At 44.1% G+C, this 15,496-nt stretch overlaps 1 protein-coding gene across 12 annotated transcripts in view; it reads right to left on the bottom strand.

Moving 5' to 3' along the window:
* Positions 1 to 15,496, bottom strand: part of tns1b (tensin 1b) — a 146,428-nt gene that overhangs the window by 39,743 nt on the left and 91,189 nt on the right. For 11 of the 12 annotated variants that reach the window (XM_046403346.1, XM_046403351.1, XM_046403350.1 and 8 more), the window contains 9 exons: positions 14,383 to 14,424; positions 8,856 to 8,905; positions 5,059 to 5,230; positions 4,390 to 4,440; positions 4,174 to 4,296; positions 2,699 to 2,763; positions 1,396 to 1,479; positions 718 to 830; positions 582 to 642 (listed from right to left, as the gene is read on the bottom strand). In XM_046403346.1, the coding sequence (XP_046259302.1) occupies positions 582 to 642; positions 718 to 830; positions 1,396 to 1,479; positions 2,699 to 2,763; positions 4,174 to 4,296; positions 4,390 to 4,440; positions 5,059 to 5,230; positions 8,856 to 8,905; positions 14,383 to 14,424 (761 nt within the window). Of the gene's footprint in view, positions 1 to 581; positions 643 to 717; positions 831 to 1,395; positions 1,480 to 2,698; positions 2,764 to 4,173; positions 4,297 to 4,389; positions 4,441 to 5,058; positions 5,231 to 8,855; positions 8,906 to 11,765; positions 12,116 to 14,382; positions 14,425 to 15,496 lie in introns of those variants that run through there. The other variant, XM_046403355.1, reaches the window with a different exon arrangement.

Here is a 15,496-nt window from a genome sequence, read left to right on the forward strand (position 1 = left end):
GCCAATCAGAGCAAACGTTTTAATTTGTCACAAAATACGAGCAGCAGCTACAACCAATGCTTTGCACATGTGCAAATTTGGGCTGTAACCATCGCATACTGTGGCTAAATCAGCATCAGCAAAGTTGAACTCAAACTTGCTCACATGATTCACCTCTCCTGTCCTCTCCTCTAACCTCCTCTCTTCCAAAAACAACAACAAAAGCACAGAATCCATTATTTCCTGTCTGGCCCTGGGAACCAGCAGGGTCCTCTGGCAGAAAAACCCTGCAGGCGTCCACACAGATGCCTGACTGCCTGTTTCATTGGCTCTCCAGTCACAAATAATACAAGAAGTGATTGCGGGATCTAAAGTAGGGAAACAAGAGCCTGCAGCTGGGGAGGCTAGCTAAATACAATAATGTGAGGCAAGCACAGAGAGTAAACTGGCAAGAGGGATGATGTATGTGTATATTGGGGGGCTGGGGAGTTGAGGGAAAGGCTATAAAGGAAAATCAGGGGTTTTATTATTGAGCCATTAGGAACTTGCTATCCCTGGAATCTTGTAAAAGCATTTGAGTGTAAGTGTGTTTTAAGACTTACTAGATCCCAGATGTGTACACAGGCTGCATGGCCTGGTAGATTTTGAGAAAAGGACGACAACCTGGAAAACAATTTTCAAAAAGTTAAAAAAGATAAAGAACGTGTGTGGAAATACTTGCGTGTGAGTGAGACTCACCTCCTTTGGACTCGAAGTTGGGGATGCCGTGCATGATGACGTGGTGGAGGAACAGCGGTTTGTTGTTGATCTTGATGTGTCCGGACAGCAAGCCGCTGAAGTACTCCACATACCTGAGCAAAGCAGCGGTGCAGAAAAGGAAAACACGAATGTCCTGCTATCAGCTTGTATCAGGATTCCAAGTCATAATCCTGTGTTCATCACTACAACTGCTACTAACAACAAATGCTTTCAACGTGTCAGTCATGAATGAGCCAGTCGTGCACCTCAATCAATAAAGCTAAACTAATGAACCTTTTATCTATATTAACACTGAATTAAACGGCTGTTTGTGATGTGAGAGAGTCGGCAAGAAACTTTCCACCAAACTCTGTTGTCCCCCTTTAACCTCTTTAGTTTTCCCATGAGCACAGATTCCAGCTACACCATTCAGCCGTCTTCAGTATAAAAGCTAGCAACTGGCTGGTGAACAGAGTGACGAATTTAACACTTAAGTGGATATTTTTCCTTTCCTAAAGCGTTGGTAGAGAACAAACCAGAGAAGATCAGCATGAAACTTAAAATTAATTAAATCAGCTTTTCAACTGATAGAAAAGTAAAGTTGTTGTTGATTTTTTGTGAGTCAGTTCACTTCTGGGTCAAACTCATACTACAAAGAACAAAAGAGGCAACACTGACCTTTTCTGAGATGGCTGGCCCACAGGAAGCACTTTGTCTTCATAGAAGCGCTTCATGGCAAACCTGTCCAGTGCCTGATCCGCACTGCACCACAACGGAGAAGTCTGGTCAGTGCACGTGTGGTTATTTCACTTTTAAATGTCCGGTGTGTAGATATTTGGGGACGTGTGTGTCCTAAGTGTGTGTGTAGTCACAGAGGGAGTGCGTCCTCCTCCACAGAGTCCACCATGTTTCTACAGGAGCTCAGATGGACTAAACTAAGCACTGGCTGCAGAGACGGTCTCATTGTTAGTGACCACCGCGGGACAGGGTGAGACGACCGCTAGACGCCACTAAGTCCTGCACACGGGACCTTTCCACTTCGGTATATGTGATGTTTGAATCCGGTTTTTCAGGTGTATACAGTAAAATGAAATCTGAAATGTTTGCACACCATCACTCTTCACTCCATCATTAAGAATGAAGAATGAAACATGATGGCACAATGATATATAATAAAATAATAAGAGGAAATTCCCTTTAGATCATCACACAGGTGTGATACATTCTTTAGTGTGGGTGTAGAGATTCATCATGTTTCCTATCATGTCATGCAGTGTTTGCGACAATGTTAGTCGTGCACATAATCTTGTGATACCGCACACAAGTGGCCTCAGTATTTATGCCTGACAGCTTCTGCCTCCATTGACCTCCATTACACACAGCAAAACATCTTAATGCAGTGTTTTACGCAACGTCTCTTCATGTTCAGGCATCTGGCTGCTATTCAAGGTTTCAAAGCGACTTCACGGCAGCTTTGAACTGACTAGTGAGATAATGGGATTATAGAGAAATCTAATACTTTCACAGGAAGAGTGTTAACTTTATCTTTTTCTGGCCAATCAGTGTTGCTTTCAGAAACAACAGGGAGTCATGCGCTTTCTGCTGTTGGGCTTCTGTAACAGAACGCCCTGTTTTGGAATATATGAAAACAAATGCAATTTAAAAAAAGTGGCACTTTTAATGTGAGTCTCATGATCCTGTGACTTTTAAGGTAACTCACTGCTTTATGCTCATAATTATTATATCAAACGCATTTTCCTGGATTTCTCCAAATGACACCGTTGTTCTTCAGCCTAATGCTCCTTCATCTGTTCATCACATCTCGTGTCTGTGCTTCAGATGTGGGCTTAAGTCTTGTGACGAACATCGATGGTTTACCTTTTATTTTCTCTAAATTCTCCTCCTCCTCCTCCTCCTCCTCCTCCATGTTTTTCTTTACTGACCCTGTGCAGGTACACCACACACGGGCTCATATGCCTACCTGGCGGATATGTTGCTGTAATGCATGTAGGCTGCCACCACCACTCCGGTTCTGCCCCGGTTGCCCTGAAAAGACATCAAACAAAAATCAACTACAGATTTGAGCTTCAATGCCACAATCGGGTCCCAAGAACAATTTACAAAACTGATCACCCTAAAAGAGATTTTGAAAAACACTGGAATGTACTCTAAACTATTGACCTCCCACTTGAAATGTTGCAGTGTTAGTTCCTGGTGGAGGCCAGAACCTAAAATTGCAGGATCCTGCAGTTGCAACCTGGGAACATCTTTTGGCTAAGACCAGTAAATGCTCACATCTTTTCATTCAGTTTGTAGCTCAGGCTTTCTGTTATACATTTAAAGTGTCAAACATGATGTCATCAGGGCCTCCTTAACCACAGAAGAAATTTTAAAATTGTTTTTACAGGCTAAACACTGCACCTCAAGGGTTGACCACAGCTGACTGCGGAGTACCCCTTTAGATATTTACTCGCAGTTGTGATATCAATTTAAATCATAAAAAAGTTCCATTGGTGACAGTACCTGTAATTTATCTGGTTAAAAAAAATACTGACTGCGTCCAAGCACATGTTACTACTGCCACAAACCAGTCTCAGATTGCAAGTGCTTTACACGCCTATCCATCTTTATAACAAGGATCGCTGTGGAGGATAAGTGTGTTCCACATTATAAATATCACAGCCGCTTAAACAGCGTGGAGCCCAGTGGAAATGATTTGTTGACATGTGGAAACCCAACACGGCCTGCTTCCTTAGTGACCACCACAAGCGCTCGCTCTCATCACCAGCGTTACTCAACTTGCAGAAAAATAACAGCAGTTGTTATGGCAGCCGACTTGTTTGTAACCTCCCCGTGGGAACATGTTGGAATGAGGCACCGAGCTTCAGGATTCACTGGTTAATTCTTAAGTTGCAAAACACAATCAGAAACACTGTAGGGTCAACGTGAAAATGATTAGGGATTACAGTTGGGACCTTGGCCTGGTAGTTGTATTTGGACATACTTTTTATGGTTTGTTTCGGCGTTCTTGGGAGCCAGATGAGTGTGGTTTGCCTCAAGGCTATAATGTGATGCAACTAAATTTAGGCAACAGCAGGAAAACATTGGTCGATTCAATTTTTATGGTATTGTTGGGAGTTTAAGGGTAAATAAACTTAAGTAGCCATGATGAGTGGAGCGACTTAACCCCCTAATTTGCGCTTTCCTAACCCTCGTCCAGCGCAAACGAACCCAAACAAGCACAGAAAGAGGCAAACTCTGTCACACAAACACACCGCCCTGAATGTCGGTGTTTCAGGGAGGGAGGACATCATTACAGAAACACACACACACACACACACAGCAAACAGCTGCAGCCTCAGGGGAAGTGAGGGTCCTGAGAGCAGCCGGCGAGCACCACCTACTGCCTACGTACTCGCCCCACTCTCATGGCATCCGCTCGGCTCTTAGCCTCACCTTGTTGTGAATGACCACCACGTTGTGGCTGTCCGCACTCAGCCAGGTGTCCATGGCCTTGCAGATACTGCAGATTTTGTCCAGGGCTGGAGCATGGTGGTCAGGCCAACCAAAGTCCAGCACCTGACAAAGGAGAGCAGAGAGAGACTGTCAGTCAGTGAGAGAAAGCGAGGGGAGAGGAGGGGAGGGTGGAGGAGGGGAGGCTGTTGGGTTTACCTTTGGATTAAGTTGGCTGATGTCATAGCGCTTCTCACTGAGGTTGAAGAGCTAACACAGAAGTAAAAATAAACAATATAATTAGATATATTTACCATCACATCGTACTGACGCAGAAGAGTAATCAGGGTTGAGTCACACTACTTTGAATTGTAGTCAGTTACTGAGTACAAATTACATGGCACTTTGAGGAATTAGTAATGTGCTCGGATTATAACAGGAATCTAATCTGAGTACTGATTACTTTTAGATTACTTGGAAAAAACCAAAAAAATAAAAAAAAAAAGCCATTAAAACAGGATGTAATTTCATAAGGTAGGCGTCTCTACAGCCGATATCTCCAAAACTCACAGCTCAAGCCAAGACACAGTTAGGGGGTGAACTGTCCCTTTAAATCTATAAACTACAGTGGAAGGCTGGGAGTTTGGGTGGTGAGGTTTCAGCATGACGTGTAGCAGCAGCCACTGGCAAGTGAAGACCAGATTGCAACAACAACACACACAGACGTAAAGGGACGCACACAGATGTTACATAAGCGCTCTGCTGAGTGAATGTGTGCAGATGTGCGGTTGGGACTGAGGTCAGCTCTCATGTCCCTGCCTGAACGCTCTTTGCCTCTTTCATTCTCCAAGTTACTGAAAGTTCAATTCCTGCCAGGATCAAACCTACCAGGTAGTTGTGGCCGTGTTTGGAGCGCAGCATGGAGGCCACCTCCCGCAGGTTGGCGGCGTAGCTCTGCTCCTCCACGCTGCTGGGGAAGGAGACGGAGATGATCCTCTCTGTGATGTAGATCAGGTCCAGCTCGTAGTTCTCCTCCAGGGCCTGCAGCAGACTCGCACTCCTGTCGGACAGGCAGAGAAGCTTTTACCCCACAGCGTTGGCTTGTTTGAACTGCTCTGAGCAATTTTGCATATCAGCAGCTCCACAGCTCCAAGACCGAGGTGGGCTGCTGGACCGCAAAAGACAGCATGGAACTTAATATCCAGAAGTAATGCAGCACATGTGATTTATAAACATCAGGTCAGCCAGTGTGTGATCACTTTAAGCATAGCACACCCGGGACAAGGCTATGCTAAGACCTTCTCTGTTTCTATGTACCATGTCTTCACAGGGGTTTTATCCATGACCATACATCTTATTAAAAAAAACAAACTCAAGTGATGGATCCTCCTCTCAGTAAGGCAATAAGCTCTTCTTTATATTAACATTTTCCTTTGTGTTATTTTAAGAGTAAAGTATGTGAATTGTTCATCATCCCCTAAAAAAAATATCCGTTTCCAAAAATCCTCTGGTGGAAATGTTTAATACAGATGAAGTCAGCGCCGCGTGATTCATTCCTGTGATTTAATATGGAAACACTTGTTTCTTTCATTGAGATGTCACAAGACAACAGCAGTATTATGACGGGATTTCAGGTTATTCTGTACTTTAACCCCAATCAGTCCAAAGAGTTGCTAATTTGGAGCCAAGGCATAAAACAGTGGCGTTGCTGCTTGTTACACTGAAAGTCATGCGTCCTTAATGCAGCAAATTACGTAAATTACATTCCAGATTCAGCTGAACACAACAGTCTACAACAAACAACAACAAACCTGATGCGGAAAAGAAAAACACCACATGAATACTAAGTCCACAGAGGCATCATTTAGTCCCGGAGGGGTTCAAATTTGTCTCCAAAGTGTAAACTCTCTCCCCTGCATTAAACAAGAGTTGACAATGACAGAGGAAACTCAGCGAGGACAACATGATTAAGTAGACAAACACGTCAGATTAGGACAACACTGCAGCATAAAGTTTACTCTGCGTGTGTGCATCACAGACCAAACCAAACGTGATCGTCGCTGATGTGGAAAAACAAAGTTAGCCGAGATGTGATTTCAGTCAGATGAAGTTGAAAAAAGAGGAAGTAACTGTAAAGGAAGAGTCCAAATAACTCAGTCGCTTACTCTTCAACCACCTCAGAGTCGAAATTCTTAATTGATCTGTAATTGAGTCTCACACTCATCTCATTGTCGTCATGACTTGCCACAAATGATACTACTTGTGAGAAATGTTTTAGATTTTCTTTAGAGTTTGGCCAGTGATAAAAATCAGCATAAAGCTGAGCATAAGCTTAGCATAAAGACTAGAAAACAAGGGAAACAGCTAGCCTGGCTCCTACCTGGTCCCCATCAGCACCAAGAACCAGTCCTGCACATAACCCATCTCTAACTTTTACATTTCGGTTAGCTTTGGACAGAGCCAAACAAGCCGTTAGCGGTCTTTGTACTAAGCCAGGCTAACCAGCCGCTGGCTGCTGCTGCGTATTTACTGGACAAATATGAGAGTTAATCTTCTCATCTGACTTGAGGTATATTTTCTAAATGCGGAACTACTGCTTTAATTTCAACAGCTTCTTCCTACTTTGAAAAGACCACGGCAGATTCTTCATTTCGGGCTGAACTCCTTTAGGTGGCCGAGCTGATCTGATCTTTTTTAAAATCTCTACAGAGGACGTGGGCTGTGAGGCGGGGAGGCTGAGGGAGAGGTGTCTGGGCCCTTAGCGCCCAGACTGCAGCATATTTCCCATATTTGTCAGCTGTGAAAAGCCCCACAGGAAATTGCTCATATGTCTGGGAGAAAAGATCTCTTCAGGTTCACTGTACAAATACTGTAACCTGCTCTGCGCTGTACATCTGGACCCACTCAAAAGCTGCTTACTGGAAATTATTCATCACTAGTGATAGAAGAGCAGCTGATACGTCACACATGTTCTCCCTCATGTGTCTCGACAAACATCTTACTTTGGATTTTGCCTGAAAAGCTTTTTAGGTTCCTGATTAGGCACAACTTCTGTTCCTTTGTTTTTATCCTTTTTGAGTTTGCATCTCTGTCTCTGTCTCTGCATTTGCACATCTCAGGCCTCTGGGTGCAGTCAGGGCCAATGCAGACCAGTGGTTTGGTGCTGTTCCAGATCCACCAGCATGAGCTGCCCGGCTGAGCTCCGACCTGCTTCTCATCAGCTGCAGAGATGAAGCGATTGCTCCTTTTTTTTTCTCCCCTGCAGATCGCATTTGACGAATGACGCATTATCTCCACACGCTCAATTTCAGCGCTGCAGTGATCTCATTTGTGCGTTTGGAAAAACACCAACTGAATCGAGAATGTTTTATTAGGAAACCTGAGACATTTAGGCCGTAAAAAATCTCGCCAGATACTTCTCAGTAATAAAAGTGGGACAAGCGGGACTTGTGTCTCTTCTGTTTAAAATACTGACAGGCCTCCTTGATCCCAGCTTGTGTCATCAGTCTTCCTGATGCTGAATACCTGCAGTTTCTCATGATCTCAGGGGTCAGTGATCAGTCTGGGTTGAACTCAGTTTGTCAACACAAGATCGCTTATTCTCTATCCATGAACCCTCACAGCCGTTTTAGCTCAACGTTTTGGTGTTTGGGACTGAATCAGCAACTCACTTTGGTGACTTTACCACCAGTAGTGATGACAATGATCCCACTTACATCTGTTGGTTGTCCAGAAGGTTTTTTTTTTTTTTTTTTTTTAAATGCTTAGCATAAAAACTTTCATAAGGTGATAAAACGTGTTCAGCTGTCCCCAAGCGACCATCACCCAACAGAAAAAGCAGCTCAGTTTGATCAGAGCTCTACCTGCACGTTGTTGTTGAGCAACAGAGTAAATATTCCCGAGAACAAGACAGCAACTTCAAACCGTTAATATGCAAACGGGAACTTCAAACTTGAAATTCGTATTGTACATGTGCTTCACTGAGCCTTAGCTGCGTCTTCAGGTAAATGTTTATTGGTTCAAAGGTGTAGTTTGGAGATGAGCTGTAGAAATGAGACAAGTTGCAACCTGCAAGTCATATCTCAGCTCTTCCACTGACTGCTCTTACTGTTTCCAAATTTGCATATTAAATTGAATGAAAAAAAAAACCTGCACTACACAATGAAGAATTTCTGCAACAGTGGAACATCAGAAATGAATGACACGCGGTGCGTTCACGTACAATCAGAAGCAATAAGCAGATAAAAAGAATCCTGAGTGGACATGTTTGACTGATCTGCATGTCCTGATGTCTCGCTCGCTGAACTGTCTCGATAACCGCGTGTCAGCTCTTTGGTTTGCAGAGAAGAAGTCAAGTTGTCACTCAAACCCAACAGCACAAACCGTTGTGGTGTCAGGTTTTACACATTAATTGCACAACTGACAACATCTGCGACTCCCTACAGACCGAGGTGAGAGGTGTTGACACCAAATATCTTTTTGTCCAACAAAGCAGCGTGAGGTCCAGTTCAATGGCGGGGCATGTTGCTTCACTAATTCCCCTGCTAACATCAGCAGGTATCACATTACATCTAAGCTTTTCATGTAAAAAGCTTCAAGCTGGATGTGATGGAGGATGCATAGCGTTGTGCTTAATATCTGTTTCACCTCCTTCTGAGAGAACAGAAGAGAGGAGAAGCTCCTACCTTGATGGTCTGCGCCGTGACTCCACACTCTTGGAGGATTTTGTTGAGCCCTGCAAAACACAAAGAGAAACACACCAACTTTACCAGTGGCCCATGCCGATAATTTTCATACGAACAGTACTTTAAATATACTCACAGTGACAAGACATGAAAATATACCACATGTCCAACACCAGAGTTTGTTGGAGACCACTTCAGCATCACCAGTTTTATTTCTAACCGTTCTTTGTTAAGGTTGTTTGTTATTTTTTGTGTTAAGACTTCCATATATAAAGTCCATAAAATATGACAGATTTAGAAGAGTTTGTAGTATAATTTAGGAGCTACAAAAGTTCTGCAGATACTTTCCATTTCAGTGAGCGGGATATCTTCAGCAAACCAGTACTCAGCATGGCTGAAATGAACCTGAATGAGGTAAAACACGTGTAAGAACCAACTTGCTCCAAAGCTGTGATGTATGACATCATAACAGGCAGCTGCATGTAGTTTGAAACTGGATTCATCCCTCTAAAACTAAACCTAAGTTCAACTTTTTGCTCTTCAGAAGTGCCTACATGCACCTTGCCATGGGGCTCCCCCGTGCAGCACCATGTGAGGGGGATGTCACATGGCAAAACAGAGAAGCCCTCACAGAGGAAGTGTGGCTGAAGGTGATGGACTGTGTTTGGCTCCACTAGGCCTCGCCTGCCTCGCCTCCCCCTCAGACCAGCCGGAGGGGAGGTCAGAGGTCATGTGGACTTGTTCACATGGGGGGGATATCCATCATCATCCATTAGATCAGACTGGCTGGCTAACCACCAGTGTCAAGAGCACCACTGGATGAGTTTCAGCCTGCTCTGCCCTCCTAACGCCTGACTGTCTGTCAGCGAGCACATTTTGATTTTTGGGAAAATGTGCTAATAAATAAAAAATAATTACATATTATAAATAATACATTTGTTTTCATTTTGCAATACACTGAGAGTAGCACGTAAAAACTGCAAGTCGGCTGTAAAGAAAAAAAAATTGTGACACCAAAAACTAGTTTGGGAATTTCTGAGGATGAGTCGCTGGTGCAAACCAAACACTTTTTTAAATGTCTCCCTGAGATCTTTTTCCCCCTTGGAGTGAGTCTATTGGCCCTGGTGCCGAGCAGGCAGGAAGTTCATTCAAATGAGGCTGCACAGATAAACGAGAAAAGACGTCTCACATCTTTTAGCAACTTTATCTTTAAAATGTAAATAATACACCTTAATGAAACATATCCAGCCAGGAGATTTAACTTGACATCAAAAGAGAACATCAGTACATCAGACTGCGCTGATGAACGAATGCGAGAGATTCTCTCTGCTTTATAGAAAGTTTCTCCTTCAGCTCACTGAACCCCTGCAGCTGAACTGAATTCTGCAGTCTTGGTGGAGCTACAGGGAAATATACTGAAATGATAATGGGAGTACATAACTTTCTAAGCCCACACTGGCACAATCTGTCCTGGAAATAAAAAAAAAGGAGGCTACATGCATACAGCAGGGCTACAGTTTGACCATTTCCTGCGGGGAAAAACAGATTTACTTTTATCTCAGTGGACTGAATGAATATCCATCCATACACTTGCACAAAAATGGACATAAAGCTGTGTTCCCAGCAAATCCACTTTCATGCCTTTGCTCTATCTTCCACCCAAGTATTCACATGGGACCGTGGCTCGACTGAGGCTATACGAAGCAAATCCCCCACTTTCTGTCTGTGCTTCGGCCTAAACGTTTCAGTATGTTGCAAGTTGCTATAAAGTGCAGAGTCGCCAGAGGAGGACAAAGATGAATGAGCAAGAAACGGGCTAACAGAGAGGGTTCAGAGGCAGACGCAGAGCACGAAGAGGGTTAAGAGCGCTAAAGTGGAGCTATGAGACATGAGAGAGTCCAAAACGCTCTTAAAAGGCCCACTGAGAGGTGATCAAAACATCCTCAGCAAGGTAAACATATCTGAGAAACGTCGGTAGCTGAACGCCAGCACGAGTTACATGGTGCCACCAGTTCAACCAGCATGCAAACAAATATCTTAATTAGAGACTGGGAGAGAGTCTTGGGGAGACCGTGTTTATATTGTGCTGCAAAAATGGCAGTTAATTCATAGTTTTTGCTTCAAATTAGTCTGAATTGGTGTGCAGAGCATTTTATGAGCCACAATGTTTAAGTTAAAGTGCAACCAGCTGGCTAAATCAAAGTGTCACAATGACGCTACGGTCAGCAACGAGACAAGAACTTTCTTTGTGGTCACATTGATGTTTTCGTCACTGAGAAACATCATGATGTTCAACTACTGTGATGCTATGAAAAGAGCGTATTGTGTAGCAATAAAGTTTAGTGAATCTTGAGTTCATTGTTGCTCCATTTCCACATCACAGCTGCAATATTTTAAGAAGCAACAATAAAAATCATACTTTCATTTGTTTCTTATGTCCAAAGCGTTATCCCTGTGTGGCAGCTCTGCAGTGGACCGAAACCTCAACATTAGCTCTGAACATCACACAATCTGCTCCCTGAGACCTGCTTCGCTCCTTTCAGAACTTGTGTTGGGAAGAACAGGGGGGAGACGAGGTAGTGGGTGAGGAGGAGGGGGAGGAGGTGGGAACTGGAGTGGGGGGTCCAGCAGGCCTGTTTCCAGATGAAAACCATCTGTGGAGGTTGACTTTACAAGCAGGCCATTCAAATTAACCATCTGAGAAAGAGCAGGGGAGCAAAGGGGGGAGGGAAGGAGGGCAAAAGACGTTGGGGGCTGGTAAAAGTCTGTGGAGGAGACGAGAGAAACTATTCCATAACAAAGAAAAAAAACAAGCGATGAAGGAGCGGACAAGAAAGGTACAAGCCACAACACCCATGTTGACTAAATCCATCCAGCCGTCTATCCGTGCGCCCCTCCATCGCGCCCTACCTTCCTGAAAAGGTAGCCCGTACTCCATCGCCATGCCCCCCTCAGCGAGGAGAGCCGCCTTCTCAAAGAGCCTCCTCGGTTCATCTCCTCGGAGCTCCTTCTGCCTCTCACTGCTTTCTGTCCGGCAGTGATGATTCCTCTGTGAAACCTCTCCCTTTTCTCTGAGCAGCGGAGGACGAGAAGGGGAAGAAGAAGAAAGGGAAGGAAAAAAAAAAAAAAAAACAAAAACCAAGGGCTCTATTTTGGGGAGCTGCCTGCAGCGGGCCACTGCATGCTCCAGCTCAGACCAGACTCCTCCACAGCGCTCCTCGTCTCGTCCTTCTGCCCGATCTGTGTTCTCTCGCTCTCTCTTTCCTCCCCTCTCTGTCTGTGCACTGGCCACCCTCCCCCTCAGCCTCCCATCACGTTATCTCCCCTCATATTCAACTTTTCCCTCCCTCTCCTTCATATCTGTGTACTGATCTAAATTGCAACTGAAAACTCTCTCTCTCTCTCTGTGTCTTTTGGTGAACATGTGGGGTCTGAAGCACATTTGTATACACACAAACACACTCACACATAAATCAGCTGACTGTAACTCTTCATTGCTTTGTGTGTTATGTCATTTTTTTTTAAAATGTGTGTGGATTCAACTGTAAAATCTTATTCCTATGAGACTTTCCATCACAAATACAAGAAGAGTCACCAAGATTGGAGCGAAGTTCATTCTACATGTCATGTCGGTACTTTTTAAAGGCTGCAGAAAGTTGCTCCTTCACAAAGCCACCTTGTGACTTAATAACAGAGTCCATTTTTAATGTCTACATCCAGAAAGTAAATAGCAAGAATTACCAAAGTGAAGAAGCAGACAAACACCCAACCATCCGAGCTACAAGCTGCTCCAGTGAAGCGAGAGAAGCTCATGTAGTCATAAGACAAATCCTCTTCGATGCTCCGAGGTGGGCCAAACATCTCCCAGACGTCACGGCGTAACCACACAGCAAAAGCCCATGACCAGACAGTAGCAGCTGCACTCACACGCAGACATAAACTCATGCACACTCCAACACACCGACAGAATACAGACTTATAATCAGTGTGCGTTTCAGACTCTGCACATTAGTTAGTAAGCAGACCAAAAATTGATAACCCCAGTCAGCTCCTGCATGGTTTCCTGACAGAAGCAGAGAAGCTGGTGATCCTCTGTATACGCAGTCAGGAAAAACTGAAGAATAACATAGGAAATGCCAACGCAAGCAGCCCCCCACACGCACACACGCACACACACACACACACACACACACACAAACGCTGGTAAGTTTGTGTTTATTTTGGTCCTTGTGGAGAAAGTGGATACTTAGCTTTGGGTGGCAACTCTAAATCGGTTACTTGATCCTTCCTTTCCCAGACAAAATACAACTCACAGGAAGTTGTGTCATCGACGCCTGAAGTCGATGGCCAACATGTGTACTGCAATTTCTGCACATGTTGACATGTTGACCTGACACACACGTATGGAGGAGTGGGATTAACCATTTCAATAAAGTTCCATCACTTTTTCTCAAACAACCACATGTGGACAATTAGTGTGCAATTGGTGTCTTATTACCCATCACTACCTGGGACGTCTGGGCTCCCATCCAATACATCCAGGGCAAAAACCCATGGAGATCGAGTCAATTATCTAACAGCATGTACGGCCGCAAATTGAAGTTTGCAAAAGGTTGCGTGTGGTGAATCATAATGTATATACGCTTACACTTGCAATACAAAAAAACAAACATCAGATGACTTTGAAGTTGTGGATATAAATGTACTGAATTATTATTTACTATTTACGTTTGTACATACAGCACTACAATCCAGTACTTTGTCCAGGATTTGCATCACTTTTTGTGTCTATCTGACTTGAGTTTAAGAGTTTCTAAAACCATGTCAGTTTGTTAACGAACTTCAGCACTCTGTAGCTGACCTCCACCTTTAGCCTTCCAGCACATGTGTGTGTGTGCGTGTGTGTGTGCACCACAGGAGACGCCAGCAGAAAACTCTGCATCACGTTACATCCCACAGATGAATCAGCAGCTCATCCCTCAGTGTGACGCCCTCAGGCTCACACTGAGGGATGTACCTTTGAAGACAGTCAAGGAGAAGCATCTAACAGGAGGCAGCAGCCTGGTTTGATGCCCAGCACAGGAATCCCTGATTGTCTTGTTTCAACACAGCACTTTAAGTCACCATGTTGGAAGCTGGAACGTGTCTTTTATGTGAACGATATGTGGAAATTTTTCTTTGGAAATTCCACGAGTTGATTAGATTTGTGCTGGATAAGGCCAGTCCAAACTGCAGACAGAGAACAACGCACACTTCAAAGGACAAATGAATGATTCACAGACTGTTATGTATCAAGTTGTTGTTGTTTTTCAAAGCAATTGACTGATAAAGGTATCAGCTGTTTTATGGTGTATTAGGTGTATGGCAACTAAAAAAGCCACCGTCCTCATGATCAGTCTGCTTGCGTCACAGAGTCAGAGTAATCGACTCCTTCGACTCAGTAACGTAAACCAAAGAGGCGACTGGACCTGAGAGTGAATAGTGAGTGAGGTGAAAAGACAAAAACGTCATGCAGGTTGAAACTCACCATGGTGTCTACATGTTTGAGAGGGAGGTCGCTGCTCGGTGCCTGCACAGAAAAGACAGACGGGAACAGAAAAAACGAGAGAGGTCAACACCCGCAACATTTTATCACCACGTTATGTTATGTTATGTTGTGTCACGTCACATCATCTGCTCTCATGCTATGTGGAAGCTACACTCAGCGCCATTCTTTGCCCTAATGTGGCCTGGAGCAGAGCAGGGCTCCACCTTGAATGCGTGGGACCATCTATAATCCCTCTGTGCAAATATTTACACGAAGAGACAAGTCTACTTCCATTAGCCAAGACCAGAGAGTCCATCCGTGGAGCTCTCTTATTCAGCGCCATATACAGCTATGGTCAGAGAGAGAGGGAAGGCTGGAGAGAAAAAGGGGACAGGGAAAAGAAGAAGATTAAAGAGAAGAAATAGAGGGACAGGCTGGCTTGGGAGCACAGAAGGAGAAAGATGAAGGTAAAGACAGGCAGAGAGCAGAAGAAGAAAACATCAGGGTGAAAACCGTGATGTCATGAGCTGGTGTGGGCTCGGCTCTCCGCAGACCTCCATACAGGCACAGATGTTACGGACTAAATGAAACAAAGAACTTGAAACTTGAAATACAATACAAAAGATACAGCAAAGAGTGCATGTGAGTTGGATCTTTTGTGATCACTAAATGAGGATCCCGTCACAGTACAACATCAACATCGAGCATCTTTTCCAGCTCACAGCACAGTCAAAATTCAGTGAATAGTTCACTGTAGTGCTGCAACAGAAGATTACTTCGATTACCCATTAATCTGTTCACTACAATGTATATATGCTTTTTACTCTGTTAAATATCAAGAAATTATTTAATATGTCCATAAGACTTCCCAAGCCTCCATGTTGACATGAGTTTGTTTCGTTTATTTGGCTGAATGTGAGTAACGTATAAAATAAAACATGCTCCACTCTGTGGACTTGAGATCATGTTTTTCAAGCAATCGGTGGAGTTTTTATCTTTGTTTTCCCTCACATTGTGGGGTGGCACACAAAGTAAATACAGCACAGAGTCCATTGGGATGACCGTATTCCCAAGTTCTCCAATCTGCCCTTTTACATCTTGCCATGTGGCTTTG

This window comes from Scatophagus argus, chromosome 11 (assembly GCF_020382885.2).
Source record: "Scatophagus argus isolate fScaArg1 chromosome 11, fScaArg1.pri, whole genome shotgun sequence".
In the NCBI taxonomy this organism is placed as follows: Eukaryota; Metazoa; Chordata; class Actinopteri; family Scatophagidae; genus Scatophagus; species Scatophagus argus.